Below are 18,149 nucleotides of genomic sequence, written 5' to 3'. Positions count from 1 at the left end.
CAGCATCAAATGCTCTGTGCTCAGACAGTTACACCGAACAGGCCAACCTGTGTATAATAGAAATTTCATGTCTCATCGTTGGTTGATGTCACATTAACCTGTTCTTGGAAGGTTTTTTTTTTTTGCATAGTCACATGCTGCAAGATCTACCCATTTATTTTCCCAGTCTTTTGTGATCCGAGTTCATCGACATTGAATGCTGCGGGAATTTAGCAAGCAGTCCACAGCTGTCCATTCAACTCCACAGCTAAGCTGTAGCTTCCAATAGACAATGGTAAGAAAGTTTATGTTTTGATTTTGATAAATGTTCCAGGTCTCAGAAGCATAAAGTGCAATGATTAAGACTACACATGACCTCTATCCCTGTCAACAAGCATTTTCATGACCCATTAAGTCAACCCAAACCTTCCTTCCCTATCTTGCAAGATCCCCAGGACATGGATAAAGTCTAACCAAAGTAAGTAAAATGTGATCTTTTTGTTTAACGGCCACAATTATAACCACGTTCTAGTGGAGATGGTCCGGGGGAAGCTTGGTCCAAGTCTTTCAGGAACCGGCTGGCCAAGTCCAACGTTCGACTCAGGTTAGGGCACAAATTTGGAATTTGACCATGGTGCCGGTGATATCTCACCGACTCTTTGTGGGATCGTTAACATTCAACTGATGCCGGCAGACAGGACACCCCGTTTTATAACGTCCATCCGAGGGACGGCACATGTTGATGAATCACCCCACCTGTGAAACACCAGGATGACAGTTTATGGCTGGGTCGGGATTCGATCCCAGGCTAGACAGCAAAGGGGCGAGTATGCGTACCTATAAACCATCCTGCCAGCCCAGATAAAATTAGATAGCATCCATCTGTTTTCCACTGAACTTAAATGCTGGCGAGCAGGCACTACATCACGATTAACTAGACTTTCATATTATTGCAGTTCACTCAATAACCCAGTGGGGATAGTTCCTTTACAAAAGGTTCAAGTATGGATCTATAGTAATATGCCAAAGAGTGCTACATTGCTTCAATAGATGAGACCTGTTAAGACTTTGTTGCCAATTAAAATATGCCATTCCATTCATTGCAGACCACTGTCTACATACAATGTGTCTGATCATTGCTGCTCCCAATCAAATATAATGCCTTTGTTGTGGAGCTTTGGAGAACAAAGACTACTGAATAAAAAGTATTATGAAGTATATAAATATTGTGAGTGCAAATAAAATGTATATAAACTCGGCTTTATCAACTAAACATTCTCACCAGTTGTTGCAATGTTGATTGATGGTTTCCCCATTTTTATAGGATCTGCCTTTGTACAGGCAAGGGCATTGTTCGATTTGAACGCAGTTATTTTGGTCATCCATTGCCATGCCCACCGGGCACACACAACCGGGTACACAGCTTTTCGTGTACTAGGGTAAAATTGGAGAGGAAAATGATTAAGTAATTGAAATATAATTGTCTGGAAAAAAAAAAAGCAACGTTTTGTCATTGTGAGGTTCAAAGTACGCATGGTGCCAGCAGTGGTGTGCTTCAATGCTTGGAAGTGGAGTGGCACTTATTGAGTGGTGACATATAAATTTTAAGGGAACAAAGACCTGAGAATAGTGGAACAACGATGGAAAAAAGGAGTCCGAGCTTGAGCTTTGCAGTGATCATATGAGATCCGTCTGAAAAGTAATGGGACTGAGCCTGCTGTGTGCTCCACTTACACAACTTGAATGAACGGGTTGCGTCACAGTCTTTGGCAACATTCCAGCAATATATGTAATTGGTGATGCACTCATTGTGTGATGTTTTTACAGGTCGTGATTTACACATCTTCTCTTCTGAGTCATCGCGCTACCAGTCGTGAGCAAAGAGCCAATTTGAAGTTTCTTGCCAAGCTTGGCAAAACACCTTCTGAATCCTTCTCAATGCTGCAGCAAGTCGACGGGGAAGAAACGATGTCACGTACACGTGCATTTGAATGGCACAAGAGGTTCAAAGAGGGACGGGAGGAGGTTTATGATGATCCACGGTCTGGAAGACCTTCAACGAGCATAATGGCAGACAACATCGAGCGTGTGAAGCAGATGGTGTGCTCAGATCGTCGACTCACGGTGCGGAAGATTGCTAAGGAACTTTCCATCAACAAGGACACTGTCTGGAGCATCATCACTGAAAATCTCGAAATGCACAAGGTGTGCGTAAAGATAGTCCTCAAGCTGTTGTCCGAGGACCACAAACAGCAAAGAGTCACTGTCTGTCAAGACATTATTGAGCGCCTCGAAGACGATCCAGACCTGCTCGGGAGAGTCATTACTGGCAAAGAATCTAGGATATTTGAATACGATCCTGAGACAAAACGGCAGAGCCGTCAGTGGAAAAGTCCGGCATCACTAAGACCAAAGAAAGCAAGGATGTCGAAGGTCAAAGTGATGCTCATCGCGTTTTTTGACATCAAAGGCATCGTCCATTTCGAGTTTCTAACACAGGGTCAAACAGTGAATCAATACGTGTACAAGGAGACCTTCTGGCACCTCATGAGATCAGTCCGGGAAATGAGGAGGGATCTGTGGGAGAACACCAGGGTGCTCCACCATGACAACACCCCTGCTCACAGTGCCCTGAGCATCCGACAGTTTCTGGCGGAGAGGAACGTGCAAACTCTAGAGCAACCCCCGTATTCACCAGACTTGGCCCCTTGTGATTTTTTCATATTCCCCAAGCTAAAGGGGTGATCAAGGGGATCCGATTTCCTGATGTGGAGGCCATCAAAAGGGTCGTGACGACGGAGCTCCGGAGGATTCTAGAAGAAGCCTTCCAGGGGTGCATCGAAGCGTGGAAGAAGAGGTTGGACAATGTGTGAAACTGGAGGGAAACTATTTTGAAGGGGACAAGCTGTGATTTCAATATATTTTTCGGAATAAAATTTCTGTGAAGTCAGTCCCGTTACTTTTTAGACGGACCTCGTACATATAATGTGAACCGTGGTGTCTATCCGTGAGTTCGTACGTTCAGCTGTTTCCTGTTTCCAGCAGCCACTTCCCGCACTGCATTTGAAAAGTTCCGCACGCAGGCATAGCTCAACATTCCACCAGAATAAGAGCATGATACCAAACGAGATACATTTAAAAAATATAAATACAACATGGAAATTGGTTTGTTTAACAATGTTCTGAGACAACCTGAGAATTATCACAACGTTGAACAAACCATGTGAAGGTGAAGGAGGGTATGTTTTCACACCTGTCTGCCGTCTGTTTGTTACTTGCGAAAATCGATGATTTTTCAAGAACATTGGTTGGTCGTGTGTGTTATTCTGTCTGTCTGTTTGTTTGTATGTGTCAATCGCTTGCAGGTCACAATTTTAAACCGATCTTCACAAAACTTCGCAAACTGGTAAAGTTGGTAAAAAAGCAAGAAGCCTATTGATTTTGAGATCAAAATATCAAAAGGACAACATCGGCAAAGGTCAACAACGTGGGTCAAATTTCTAAAATCCTCATTTTTCATTTGATTGACTTGAAATTGGAAGAGGATTTGCATACAAGGTCACTTGATTCAACCACCAATTAATACCCCGACGTTTGACTCTGTCAATAGGAGGGGTTTTCAAATTGTTTTCTCCTCCTCACCTTTACGTCATTTTTGTGATTGGTCGTCAGATTGGTCGTCAGACCGTCCACGAGATCAGTCAGCAACCAAACACAGCTCGAGCGCTTCAGAGCTCCTGTCAATCATAGAGTTAGGCCACGCCCAGGCATGTGGTCAGTCGTCTTCACCATTTAAACAGTCACGCATAAAGGACATGTCTTCGTTAAGATATGGATAGGTTTGTGTTTCTGTCATCTTTAACTGCAATGTCACCTTACATTGTGTAGTCAAGCTGATAGGAATTTGCATCACGCATAGTCGCCATCTTGTTATGTTTTTTGAATTTAATTCATCTTGAATTTAATCACCAATTATTTTAAAGCTCAAATTTGTTTTATGGATTTCGTAGATATCATGCACAGCACAGTATCTTTCTTGTTTGGTTAATTGTTTGTATGCCTGGTGTTGGCATAATGGTTTCTGTGGTGGGCTTGGGATCCCAGGGTCCTGAGTTCAAATCCCGCTCAGCTGTTGAATTAATACCAGGTGGGGTTAACTCGGCCTGCCATCCTTCTGAGGTCGGTAAAATGAGTGCCAGCTTGCTAGTATCCTGTGTCGGAGTGGTGACCCATCCAGGATTGTGCCCAATAGTCAAGAAGACTGCTTAAGCAGCACCAATGCTCTGCATAGAGTATGGTCCCAATCTCCTCCTCCTCCTCCAATTTTTTTGTCTGTGAACAGGATTTCTCAAAAAGTTGTAGACGGATACGGAAGCAATTTGGTGGAGAGATTGGGTGTGTGACAAGGACAAAATGATGAGATTTTGATGAAGATCCAGAACTGAATCTGATAATTTTTATAGTGATTTTTCACCATTGAGAGATGGGGCCAAAAACAATATACAGTATGGCACGATATCTCAAAACGTTATGGACAGATTCGGACAAAACTTGGTAGCCAGGTTGGGCATGTGCATGGAAGAATTGATTCCATTTTGGTGAAGATTTGAATCCGGATCCAAGAATTAAGTGGTTTTTCACCATTGAATGATAGGACTAAACTGATATATAGCACAACATTTCAGAAAGTTGTGGACGAATTATGATAAACCTGGGTGGATGAGTTGGTTAGGTGACAAGAACACCCGATTGAATTTTGATTCATGTATTGATGCAGATCTAGCTCATCAATGAGATACAAAACATAAACTGCAGGGGGAGAAGAGAGGGTCCAGAACACAGGGAGATAAGAGTGTGGCCGGGGCGCAGGGTTAAAAGAGAGGAGCGGGGATGCAACGGAAAGAAGAGAAAAAAGGGGACACAGGAGGAGAAGCAAAGAGGGGGCAGGGTGCAGGGGAAGAAAGGAGGATGTGGGGCACGAAGGAAGCAAGGAGAGGGTGAAGTGAAGGAAGTAAGGAGGGTACAGGGCATGAATTCAGCAAGGGGAAGGAGAGACATGGGGTGGATGGACACTTAAGTGGGGAACACAAAAAATGTGATATTAGCTGGCTTCCAAGCAGATGGAAGTTGACCTCGGACAAATTATAGAGTGAATAGAGCAAAATGTTTGTGAAGTAGAAAAAGTGTTAACTTTTCATTAACTCTATCAGCAAAGTGACAGTACTTTTTCTAATATGATATAATCTGAGTTTTCACAAAGTGATTGCTGGAAGCAAGTGCTCGAAAAAAATGATACACTGGATGACCGTGCAATCAGGAAAATAGATGATAAATAAGGAAATACAGTAGATGATAAATTATCGCATTTTGGAGAGGGGAAGAGCTGGTGTTTATGTGAGCAGATGGTGATAGGAGAGATGTTGTCAAGAAGAGTTAACTGTGAAAAGTAAACAATGAGGGGCTAACGAAGACGGTGAGTAGCAATAGGTGACTGGTTGTGATGATTTGTGGTAGTTAATAAGATGATGTAGTTTGATGAAATGTGACTAACGCAGTCTGCTGATTTGTGCCCACAATGCTGCTGACAGGCCGCACCAACTTCAGCCCTGCCATCTTGTGCACAGCGCACTATAGTTGCAGGATGTCGACAATCTGAAATAGAGAAGAAAGAGGTCACTCAGTTAAAAAATGAGGATAAAACGTATTTGGAATTAACATTATCAAAGGGAGGACAAAACCAACAGCCTGACAGAAATTACTACCACATACGCCTGTGTAATCTCTCGGAGCTAAATTATCCCACGTCCTTCAAGTAAGATATTCACAAGTGCTGCTGTCTCTTTAATGAATTAATTTCCCACACATATCAACTTTATGTGAGCAGAGAATTACCGCTTGATGATATTAATTCAACACAAACTAACACAAACCTAAAACAAGTCGAAGGTGGGAGGAAGTACAACTGACCTGGTTGATTTGTGCAGTTCAGACCTGCATTTTGACACGTGCTAAAAAAGAACAAGACATAAACACTTGTTACGGTTGTGGAAATTTGCATTACACCAGAAAGAGTCCTCAAGTTAGATATATCGATAAGTTCATGTGTAGTTAGCCCAAACCAGTTGTATAGAGGGAATATGTGTGATTCATCTGGGCTGCGACGCTTTGAGTTAGCCATTTTTCTTTCTCTATTGTTATTTTCGACCATTAAGCAGCCAACAACGCAAACAGCCACTACCTTTACCTTCACAACTCCATCCCGCAAACATCGCTTCACCACCATTCCCAAACGACGCCCACCAACCACCAAACCACCACAGAAAACCCCCCACCACCTTCGCCTATCTACTTCTCCAACCATCGACCACACCACCAGTCAACACCAAACGTCGTACTGTCCAGGGCCCGTTCGGCGATTGGTGCCGAACGCATCGAGCCGCGAGCGCGAATGGCCGCCTTTCCGATGGAGAAATCCGGATCAGGAAGGCTTCACGCCCCCTTTTTCTCCGACCAATGGGTGAGTGTCGGGCGGTATGGCCCCGCCTCCAAGCGCGATGAACGTGGATTCTTTACGCGAGGAATTCGGATCAAAAAGGCTTCACGCCCCCTTTTTGCCGCACCAATGGCTGAACAGAGGGTGGCGTGGCCCCGCCTCCAATCCCGTTTTGATCCTGAAATTATCATATAGGCTCCTCCTGCGGCCTATAAAGACACGAGCATAAGGAGACTCGCGAAGTTCGCGCGGTTGAGTTGCAGGTGGCTGGTCGGGGCAAGTGAAGAGTTCAAGTTCGAGTCAAGTGAAGACGGCGGTCGGCAACGAGGTTGCGGTGTGGGGGTCGCTCGTCTTGTCGCGGGATCCAAGCCAGCCAGCCATTCCCCTCTCCCTGACCATCAGCAATTCCCCCCCCCCATCCGTGCTGAGATAGTGCCGGGGGGCCCCGTTCCTCCCCCACCCTAAACGTGGTGCCAACAAAACTGCTTGCGCGGAGCACGCCGGAGAGGGCTCGCCGACCACGCCAGGGGCACGGAGTCGGTGCGCAGCTGCGCAAACATTGCGGCTTGCCCGCCATCGCGTCACGAGGATGCGGGTAAGACCTTCTCGGTCTCATGGACCTGGCCGCTCCTCCAGGATCCACGCACATTTGGTCCACGGACCTGTGTGCCTCCTTGCCTGTGAGGTTGGCTTTCTTTCCTTTGCTATTTGTATGAGTGATGTGGCGCCGAGTCCCGACAAGTAGAACTGTATAAGTGTTGTAAATAATTGCCCCTTTTATTCGGTCGTATTGCATTTGCTTTTGTTGCATCTTGTCTTGACTGTAATATACGTGCCTTCCGTGTTTCCGTAATAAATGTGCATTGCTTGTTGAACTGTTTCCCGCTTTGCTTCGTCTCCTTCCTTTTATTGAATCTCCATCTTGCATCACGTAAGGGATTCGTAGTGGGTTTCAACATCCCGGTAATTAATCGGAACCGTCAAGGCCGACGATAACTCCGCTCGGTTATCCCTGTAATACGGAACGAACCGCTTAAGCGGTTCGTGTCCGGAGTCGGCCTGTGGCGTGGTACAACTCCTCGGTACACTACTCGCGCGAGTACTTAGGTAAATCGACCATTCGGCGATCGGACCCTATCTCGCGCGGGTAGAATGCGGACTGAGTTGTGGTGAGGTTAAACCCCCACCCGTGATTGGCTCCGGGTGGTAGTTCCCGGAGGGTCACGACTGAATTGTCCGTTCCGGTGGGCGAGGCGGCCGCTTTTGGCTAAACGCGGTCGATCGCACGCCGGAGGGCGCGAATTCGCAACACTGGTGTCAAGAGTGGGATACGAACTTACCCCCCTCCTCGCAACACTGGTGTCAGCGAGCGGGAAACAAACTCTCCCGTCTCCAGGCTAAATTCACGGGAATTGGTTCAGGGGTGAGTGGAGCGACCCCCGATTCCCTCCAAATTACGAGCAGGCAAAGTTTTAATCGCTGACGTGAAATAAGATGGCATTTCAAGGCGAGCAGGTGCCGGGGTATTAGATATGTCTTTTAATGTAGAGTCCATGGCCCGGGATGGTTCTTTTTATAAACTCGCCGCTGATGTTGATCCATGGGGAAGCTCAACCCTATATTCTGAGCATGAACTTTACCAGCAAACTGAGTCGCATAATGGCGGGGCGATCGCACCTCAGTGCAGCACGGAGTGAGTGGCTATTTATGGCGCGACACGAGGCGAGCGCGCCCAACAACCGTTTCAAACCACGTGGGCATGGCAGGCGAGGCAGGCGGACATTGACAGGCTTCGGAAACAATTGGAGGAAGAATGGAAAAAAAACCAGAGGAGGAAAGACGGAAATACAAGTTGGAATTGGAGCAACTGAAGGGTGAGGTAGGAAGAGGAAATCGGGACAGAAAAAGCTTAGAAGAGAAGGTAAAAAGAGAACAGGAATATCAGAAACAATTGAAAGAAGAAGCAAGGTGGGAGAATGATGAGATGAGTAGGAAAAGGGATAAGATGTGCAAGGAAAGGGATGAAGAGAGTGAGAAAAAAATGGAAAAAAAACTTCTGAGTTACAGAAACACCAAAACAAAGAGACGGAATTACAAAACGAGTTGAGGATGGTGAGAGAAGAACGAAAACAGAGAATGAAACGTTAAGGAACCACACTGTACAGATCAAATAGCTGGAAGTAAAGGCCAGATTAAAGAATGAGATGCAAGAAAGAGTAATGAAGGAAGAACGAATGAAACAGGAGAAGGAAATGAGCCAATTGAAAGAAACAATGAGATTGGAAAATGAAGAGCAGGCGGAACAGTAGGAGAGAAAACTACAACTATACGAGTGTGAAATTGAACAACTAAAACGGAGAGCAAAATTGGAGTCCACAGAGATCGAAAAACTCCGGAAAGATAACGAACAGCTAATGGGGCTCAGAGAGGAAGAACGACTCAAATGGGAAGGAAAATGGAACCTGGAAGAAACAGAAATAAGGAACAAGGAGAGAAAATGATAAAGACGGGGTTAAGGGAACAGAACACACACACACACACACACACACACACACACACACACACACACACACACACACACACACACACACACACACACACACACACAGACACACACACACACACACACACACACACACACACACACAAAGCTAGCGAGGCTTAATGGGGGCGAGCTGGCGGACTGTGTCGTGACCCGGTGCAAGCAGCCGGATAGCCTCCTTCGGGAACGGAGGGAGACGCTATTCTCCCTTGAAGCTGATCACGACCAGGTGGGTTCGGTCGTGTCAAGCGAGTTCGAGGGGCGAGTGCTGCGAACGGGTGCACGTGCAGCTTGGGGGTATGGAGGCCCCGCGACCCCTAGAGGTGACGCGAATCCCCAGCGTGATTGTCCCGGTGTGTGTGGTGCAAGGTGTGAGTGTGCCCCCGCGTGTGAGTGGTGTGGTTGTGAGTGTGCCGGGGTGTGTGCTTCCCAGCACGCCGTGTGTGGATGAGGCACCGCGTGTGAGTGTCACCGCGTGTGTGAGTGAAAGGGTCTGTATGAGAGAGACAGTGTGCGAAAGAGAGCGGTACGTAAGGGAGATGACAGTGGGCATGTGCGAACATGCAGCAGTCTCCCAGGGTGAGTGTGATGGAGTGGAGTCTGAGCGTCGTGACACGCAGGTGTGTGTGGGTCGAATGGCAACGACGACGATGACAGAGAGACAAGGGCCGAGTAGCGGCCGAAGTTGGATTGGGAACCGCACCGGGTTTACCCAGCAGCGAGCGCGAGGTTCGTGCTGTGGTACGCACGAGGCCACCACGTGCGCGCTTGCGGGAGTGAAACCTGGTCCGGAATCGCCAGCGGTGGATGTTGCCGATTCCGCGGACGGACAAAGGTTAAGCAGGATGACAGATTTGGACCGGATGGGTTCTCCACGCGAGCTTGTGTTAAGCTCCAACGGGCAGAGCACATGTGTTCGCGTGGGGAACCCCTCGAAACGCGGGGCTTGTGTTTTTTAATGCGCAGAATGGCGTCATGGCAGCGTGTAGGGTTGGAATCCGGCAGGAGGGTGATCCCTGCCGGATGGTGCCGTCCAAGAGGGACGAGGGACGCGAACAGCTGCCATGACGTCACGCCACAGGCTGTGAATTGCCATGCTGGTGCGCAGGTTGCGAGTTGCCGCGCTGTTGCTGCGCAATTTAAAAAAAAAAGGCAAGCCTCGCATTCGGATGAACAGGATTCCCAGGCAAAGGGTGGAAGACCTCCTTGCCCGGGCACAGGATAACACTAGTTAGGGGGAAGGGTTAGCATAGCTAGACCGGCTTCATGGGGCAGGGGTAAGTCCTCATGGGGCCCGTGGAATGGATTAGGTAGAGGGACTTTAGGTGAGATTTAGGATGGGAAATGGAGTATGGGATTATTTTGAGGACAGTGGCAGACTGTGGATGTGTAGAGGGGATGTAGCTTAGCTACGTAGGTTAAAAGGATGTGCTATTAGTTTAAGGGATGACGTGGGAGCATGAGGTAGTTTGGGGAAGTAGTCAGCAGGATGGCAGAATTCAGCGATGTGTGAGTTGAAGAGTTGTGAGGAGGAGGCTTGATGAGTGAGTGAGGCCAGCGGGTCTGTATGAATGGAGCGACTGTGGAATGCATGGTGCGATGAAAATTGGGGGGAGGAGTGATTCCCGTCCAAGGGAATCCACCCCCCCCCCACCATACCTAACCCCCACACCAAGTTTCGTCGAAATCCGTCGAGGAGTTTTTCCGTAATACTGTTCACAAACAAACAAACAAACAGAAAGGGGTGAAAACAGTAACCTCCATCCATCTTCGAAGATGGCGGAGGTTAAAAATGCATATTTGTGAAGATCGGTAGGATCCGAAGTTTTGGGGGTCATGGTCATCGGTCAAAATTACAACTTTTCCATTAAAACTAAAACATGGTGAGGAAAATACAACTTTACGGGCAAACGGCTGGCTCAAACACTGTCAAATTGTATCCACAGGTGGGTAATGAACCTCGGACAACCCCATTAACTTTTGGGTCCAATTAGGTCAAAGGTCAAGGTCAGGTCACGAAAAGATCAAAATCGTTTTTCGCTCATAACTTCGTCAAAAATGATCCGATTTACTTCAAACTAAGCTTATAGTGAACCTTCTTCTATTTGTGACTTAAAATCCTAACAATCCGATGGTGAAAAATGCATATTTGTGAAGATCGGGGTTAAGGATGTTTCAAATTTAAATTTGATCCCCAAAATAACTTTATGCCTTAAATGGGCAGGATTTGTTGTGCCTGGCACCACTTGTTTAGTTAGTTATGATTATTATCGTATTTATCACTATAATGAGCTGACAGGATTGTTCAGAGTTAGCATACTCGATATCTTCCCGGGTGTATCACCACCTGCCAGAATCCACTTGTTCAGGGGAAAGATCCCACGATGACTTGAGAAAAGAATTGGCCATTGTGTGCCAGCACCATGGCCAAATTTCAAATTAGTGCTCAAATGTGCAGGGCATCACGACATCACCGGCACAGCCCACACCTCAGTTATGATCTAGTCAGTGGAGCAAATCTAACATATAGTGGGGCAACTTAGCATAACAATTGTGCATTTTGTGAGGAAAGCACCAAATTTGTCACACTAGTCGCCTATCATATTATGAACAGATTTGGATATTGGGCCATGTCAAAATTTTTGATGGCTGTGGAAAATGGCTGCCACAGCCATCAGCGGCTGAATTTGAGATGGCCCAATATCCAAATCTGTTCATAATATGATAGGCTACTCGTGTGACAAATTTGGTGCTTTCCTCACAAAATGCACAATTGTTATGCTATATTTAGCTAAGTTTCCCCACTAATATATAAAGTTCTTTATAACCACTGACTCAGTCAGTCAGTGAGTCACTCACTCACTCATTGACTGATATTAAAGACTGGCACCTTCTGGGTGATGTTGAAAGCTGAAATTTTGCATGCCGATGGAGATCGAATCCGGTACACCAATAAAATTCACAGACTCATCGGACAACATCCAGACATGAAAATATAAATAAATGAAGAAAATAAACACGTAAAAATAAATGAAAAAAATGCAGGTGAGTGACCTGAGACAATGAGAAAGCACGGTAATATTGTGTGCTGACGGATATCGAAGCCGCTACACCAAGAAAAAAAATTACAGAACCGTTGGAAAGCATCCGTAAATGAAAATATAAATAAATGAAAAATCAAATGCAGGCGAGTGACCCGAGACAATGGCGAAGAACGGTTCGTATGCTTACACAGTGTGTAAGCACACCCTGCTAGTACATTATAAATCCCAGTCCAATCTGCATTAACTAAACTATAATCACCATAATCTCACCAAGTGCCAATTGAAAGATGATGGGTCTCTCCAGCTTTGATGATGGCTTCAGATGTGTGACAAGGGCACCGCGAGAGTGGAATGCATTCCCCGGTGTCAGAAAGCACAGCATTATGTGGACAGGTACAGTCAAAGATGGGGTATGGCAATGATGGGCATTCATGTGCAGATATGGAGAATGAGCGGCAGGTCTGAAGGCAGCTCGTGATCTTTTGGTTAACCAGGGTATGTGGGCACTTTGCAGCTTCAGCTAAACAGAGGTGCAATCAGGAAAATAGTCAGAGGGGTTAATTAGAAAAGGCAGAGTTTGTGAAGACTTTTTTTTTTCACTCAATAAATTGCTCATTGTGTTTCTAAATTGCAAGCGGAAAAGGATTTATTGTGTTGTAAACATACAAAGTTAGCAAGAGTAAAAACAATGGATGAAATATTTTGGCTAGTGCAGCATGTATGTTCAGCCTACAATTAAATGTATGTTCCACGGCATCTCCCATGATGAGGCCGAAAGCACAAGATCTGTTGCTCTCACATTAGAGGCAGATCGGTGGCCTCTGTTTCTTCTTGCCTCTCCTCTGGTCGAGCTCCCTCTGCTCTATCAGTCCACTGACCATCCCCAACTCGTAGTGGATGCATGCGTTCTTCCAGTACCCCCTCCCCTCCCTCCAGGTTTAACTCAGAAACAGGTATGCACTCCACCGAGTGCCGTTATAGTTGTAGATGTAAGGCTGAATTACTCATTTCTAATTGCGATTGTGGGAATTACTCATCAATAATTGTCGACATTATGCTCAATTGCTCGTTATTGATTGTGAATGTGAGAATGAATTACTCATTGCTGACTTTGGATGAGAGTAAGAATAACTCATTTTGGATGCGAGGATGAATTATTATTAATCATTCATAACTTTGGATGCGAGGATAAACGACTCATTACTAATTTTGAATGCAAGGCAAAGCACAGCAAGTGTTGGAGGAAGTCAGGAGTGATGGGCTGAAAATCTGAATTTTCAAAGCAAATACAGTTTAAGGCCCTGTCACACCTTGACGATTTCGCCAACGTATGCCTGACGTATGCAAAATTTGGCTAAAACGCTGGCACACGTCGAATACGTTATGGGTAAGTTTGTATACGTTAATAGCACGCTGGCATATGTCGTGGTATGCTGGCATACGTCGTAGTACGCTGCCATACGTCGTAGTACGCCGAGGTGTTAGACAAATTTTCCATGCTTGAATTCTTTCGACGTATGCCAGTGTATGACTCACACATTCCGCATAATGCTGGCCATAAGTTGGAGGCACGTTACACGATTGTTGACACACGTCGACACACGTTACTTGTAAGTTACTCATAGGTTGATACACATCGAGGTAATGTTTAGCGTACACGAAACTTATTTCTAACCTATGAGTAACGTGTTGTAGGCACGTTACGCAATCGTTGACACACGTTACTTGTACGTTACTCACAAGTCGAAACGCGTCAATGTAATAGTTAGCGTCAGTGTTCCAGACTCCCTGGTTTTTTTTTGTTTTTTATTCTTCGGCATGACAGTGATGTTGTCACTTCGAATTCTAGTGCGGTTATAATATAATATAATTAATAGGCTGCCGCTCAACGATTTAAATCATAACCGCACTAGAAATCGAAGTGTCAACATCACAGTCATAACAAAGAAAGAAAACCAAAAAAAAAAACCAGGGAGTCTGGAACACTGACGCAAACCATTACATTGACGTGTTTCGACTTGAGTAACATACAAGTAACGTGTGTCAACGATCGCGTAGCGTGCCTTCAACTTATGCCAGCGTATGCGGAATGTGTGTCATACGTCGAGTACGTCGAGATATTTTCGATATGCAGAAAATTTCTCGACGTACTCGTATGATGACGTATGCCAGCGTGCTATTAACGTATACAAAACTTACCCATAACGTATTCGACGTGTGCCAGCTTGGTTCGGCAAATTTTTCATACGTCGGCATACGCTGACTAAAACGTCAAGGTGTGACAGCGGCTTCACACTTCGATTTCTCGTGCGGTTATGATTTGCATCGTTGAGCCGCAGCCTATAAATAGCCTATGCCACGTGATCGTCGGCGATACGCTGCCGCGCTATGCATAAATTAGACTATCGTTGGGCATAGGTTGTGAACGCCGACAACACGCTCAGCATTCGTTGGTATAAGTTATCTATATGTGATTAAAACGTTCTGTGTACGTTACTAACACGTTATGCATACGTCCCACACGTTATTACACGCCGAAAATAAAATAAAAAACATCAATAGTTCAGCGTACGCCAGCGTTTTACATACATTTTGAGACCTTGCCATACGCTGGCTAAAACATCAAGGTGTGACAGGGCCTTTAGGACAATGTGCTTTGTTTTGTATGATGTGATTTGGAATTACATTTGGTTGTAAGGGAAGTAAAAGAAATGCAATGTTGGAGGCATTAATGACGACAGGAAATCAGGTTAGAAAGGTTTGTAATTTGAATGAGACTGCCATTAAACTCTGGCTCGCCATCAAACAAACTTTGTGCTGTGTTTCCCACAGAGACTTAGCCAGAAATAATATAATTCAAAAGAATAACCGAATCAAATGCATTTTATATCAATTCCACTGAGTAAAGACATATGACAAAGGAATTTTGATTTCTGTTGAATGAATAACTGTGTTTTGACTTACAACAGACACCTTTGCTCCATTGAAGTACAGGGAACCCAGCTTCACCACACGCGTGTGCGAAGGCAGCGATTACCACGCAACCGCAGGCGATAGAATTAGAGCATGAACATGAGTAATCGGTACACCTCTGCACAACGTACAGACAAATGCACAACAAAATGCGACAAACTTTAACACAACCATGAGCTTCCAAGACATGAATGGAGTGATATTCATTGATGTGAAAAGTCAGAAGTTATTCAGCATTGTCATTTATTCATTATCCAACAACGGGATGTGCCAGGAAGTACCTTGTAGTAGGCCTGTTCGTTTAGAGCACCATGGCAGCGAGAGAACACACCTGAGGGGTCTCTAATAATGTCGCACACACCAGTTTCTGTCTCTGTGAGGGAGAGGGGGTGCGAAAGGGAAGAACATGTCAACAATAAACCCGTAGCTGATTGCATTCAAAGGAAATAAAAGGAAAATTAGGCAAAGGGGGATGGGCATTTAACCCATCATGGCTGAACCAAAAGCACTTCAGCACTCCCATATACTGCTAGGTATTGCTAGTTTATGGCTAACTCCAGACAGTGACTGTGTACAGGGTACCACTAAATATTGGACTCCTCTTTTTGAAAGATGGAATCTTTAATGTCCACAAACTCAATGCAGAAATGACCATCAGCTTTACATCCCAACACGAAGGACTGTGTGCTGCAAGATGCCACTCCACCTGATCAGAATGCCAGGTTATAGCCAAATTTGATTCCGTCGGCGATCAACTCCAAACGGAACAGCTCAATAGTGAGCAGAATACAAATCGATACATCATGCAACCCAAAATTTTCATCTTTTGTCGTTAAGAGAAATGAAATCCCTCTCCATTACATGTCTTTTTTACTGCTTGCTAATTGATTTCTACATTAACTGCATGGTATTCATAGAATACACACCCCGTTCAGTCTTTAGGACTTGGTACAAGCCAACTCCTTTGCTTTTTGGGGTATTTTTTCTTTGATCCAATATGGCTACCAGACTACGTTACACATGATCATTTTAATGAAAATCCTGTTCAAATTTCAAGTCAATGGCATGAAAATTGAGGAATTCAGAAATTTACCCGATGTTGACCTTTTGGCTTATGGTGACCTCAAAAATAATTGGTGGTTGAGTTCAGTGAGGTGATGTGAAAATCCTGTTCAACTTTGCAAGTCAGTCGGATGAAAATTGACAATTTTAGAAATTCCAGCCTATGTTGACCAATTGGCCTATGCTTACCTCAAAAATAATTAGTTTTTGAATTCAATGACCAAATGTGCAAATCCTTCCCAACTTTAAAGTGAATAGGAAAAAAAATTGAGGATTTCAGAAATTTGGCCGATGCTTACCTCAAAAATCCATAAATCGACGTGTGCCAGCTTGGTTCGGCAAATTTTTCAGACGTCGGCATACGCGTATGAAGTTGGTGGTTGAATTCAATGACTTGATATGCAAATGCTCTTCGAATTTCTAGTCAATCGGATGAAAATTGAGGATTTTAGAAAATTGGCCTATATTGACCTCAAAAGAGTGCCCACTACATCACATTGTCATGTAACTTGTGGTAAAGTTTCTATTTCCTCTGCTGATTCGTTTTTGATGTAGGCTCTTTACAAAATGCAGACACATATGACGTACAACATATGTACGTGTGCTACCAATCGCTTAACCCTGCTTTTCGCTTCACAAGTGCAGTGTAATAATGACAGAACTGCATCTCCAGCTCATGATCATTAAAATGATTTGAATGCATTCTTCACCTACTTATGTAAAGCCTGCTGTTGGCTTAACGGTTTAGGTGGCTGACTCAAGATTTTAGGGTCTTGAGTTTGAGCCACTGCTTTTTCGTTGAATTAACACTAGGTAGGGTTGACTCAGCCTTCCATCCTTCTGAGGTCGGCGAAATGAGTACCATTGTACTGTTAATAGAGGGCACTGAAACAGCGGCACAGCTGCACCCACAGAAAATGATACAACCAGCAGCCACAGGCTGCACATGACAGCTAGCGAGCTCACCTCCACCTTAAACTTCACTCACCTTTTGCGCCATAACACAATGTGTCTTCCAAGGAAGGTGGCGCACAGATCTTAGACTGCCATGACTTGGCCAGTTCTGAAGGACTTGTGGCTAAAATGTGATCTGGCATCTTCTGGTCATCATTCGAGTTTGTGTTGTAGTTTCCACAGAGTCCTGAAACAGATGCCAAGCACAAACTATTGGAGAATCATGTGATGATTGTTGAATGTTCAGTACAAGATGCTATCTCACAAGTGTAGGAAGGGAAGACCTTGAAGCCTGTGGTGAGCAGAGCATACTGAATGTTAATAGGTGGGAATAAAATGGCACATAATACAAACCTGAAGTTCTTCCTTTAAAGTTTGTGGGAAGTGTCAGGTACAGTTGAATTCGATACTGGTTGTGGATTAACAGCTTGGCTCCAGAGAGAGTGGAGATTAAAATGTAGGACAAAGATTGTCGAGAAACAGAGAAACTGCCTGAAAGTGAGAAAGAAGGACAACTGGCAATTAGAAAAGGCAGGAGAAAGTCTTCACTGATGACATATTCTGTCACAAAGAATCTCGGATCAAACTATACAAATCAGAATTTTGACACATTAAATCGTGAAGTATATGCATCTGTCCTTTGTGAATTAAAGTAAGGTACACAAGTCTACCAGTGGCTTTGGTATATATATATATATATATATATATATATATATATATATATATATATATATATATATATATATATATATATATATATATATATATATATATATATATATATATATATTGTTGCGGATCCGGGGTGGCGGGAATCTGACCCGGTCCCTGGTGCCACCCTCGCAACCACCGTGTCCGGGAGTTTATAACGCCGGCCGGCTCGGCACAGGCCTCGGGTCACGCGTCTTTAATCGTGATACCAACGTAATCCTGTACCTTACCAGTTGGGGAGAAAGAACCCCCAGTTACAGGCTGGCTTTGTCAGTGACCGAGCGGAGTCTACCAGTCTGTAACCATTTTGGTCTTGTATGCCAATCGAACGGATCGTTCCTCGACGCGACACGCATTAATCCATCGCGGAAACTTCATCAGAATTAACCAG

General features: G+C 44.8%; 1 protein-coding gene across 3 annotated transcripts in view; it reads right to left on the bottom strand.

Moving 5' to 3' along the window:
• The window catches only part of LOC147030734 (uncharacterized), a 139,125-nt gene that overhangs the window by 63,901 nt on the left and 57,075 nt on the right, over window positions 1-18,149 (bottom strand). For 2 of the 3 annotated variants that reach the window (XM_085875091.1, XM_085875092.1), the window contains exons 13-20: window positions 17,402-17,539; window positions 17,082-17,234; window positions 15,313-15,404; window positions 15,023-15,149; window positions 12,329-12,578; window positions 5,947-5,987; window positions 5,531-5,631; window positions 1,262-1,413 (exon numbers count right to left, since the gene is read on the bottom strand). In XM_085875091.1, coding sequence (XP_085731217.1) covers window positions 1,262-1,413; window positions 5,531-5,631; window positions 5,947-5,987; window positions 12,329-12,578; window positions 15,023-15,149; window positions 15,313-15,404; window positions 17,082-17,234; window positions 17,402-17,539 — 1,054 coding nt within the window. Of the gene's footprint in view, window positions 1-1,261; window positions 1,414-5,530; window positions 5,632-5,946; window positions 5,988-12,328; window positions 12,579-15,022; window positions 15,150-15,312; window positions 15,405-17,081; window positions 17,235-17,401; window positions 17,540-18,149 lie in introns of those variants that run through there. The other variant, XM_085875093.1, reaches the window with a different exon arrangement.

Source organism: Eptatretus burgeri, chromosome 3 (genome assembly GCF_056783735.1).
Source record: "Eptatretus burgeri isolate ZD-2024b chromosome 3, Ebu_testis_v1, whole genome shotgun sequence".
Taxonomy (NCBI): domain Eukaryota; kingdom Metazoa; phylum Chordata; class Myxini; order Myxiniformes; family Myxinidae; genus Eptatretus; species Eptatretus burgeri.
Note: the sequence above shows the minus strand (reverse complement) of the source record. Positions and strands in the feature narration are given on the sequence as shown.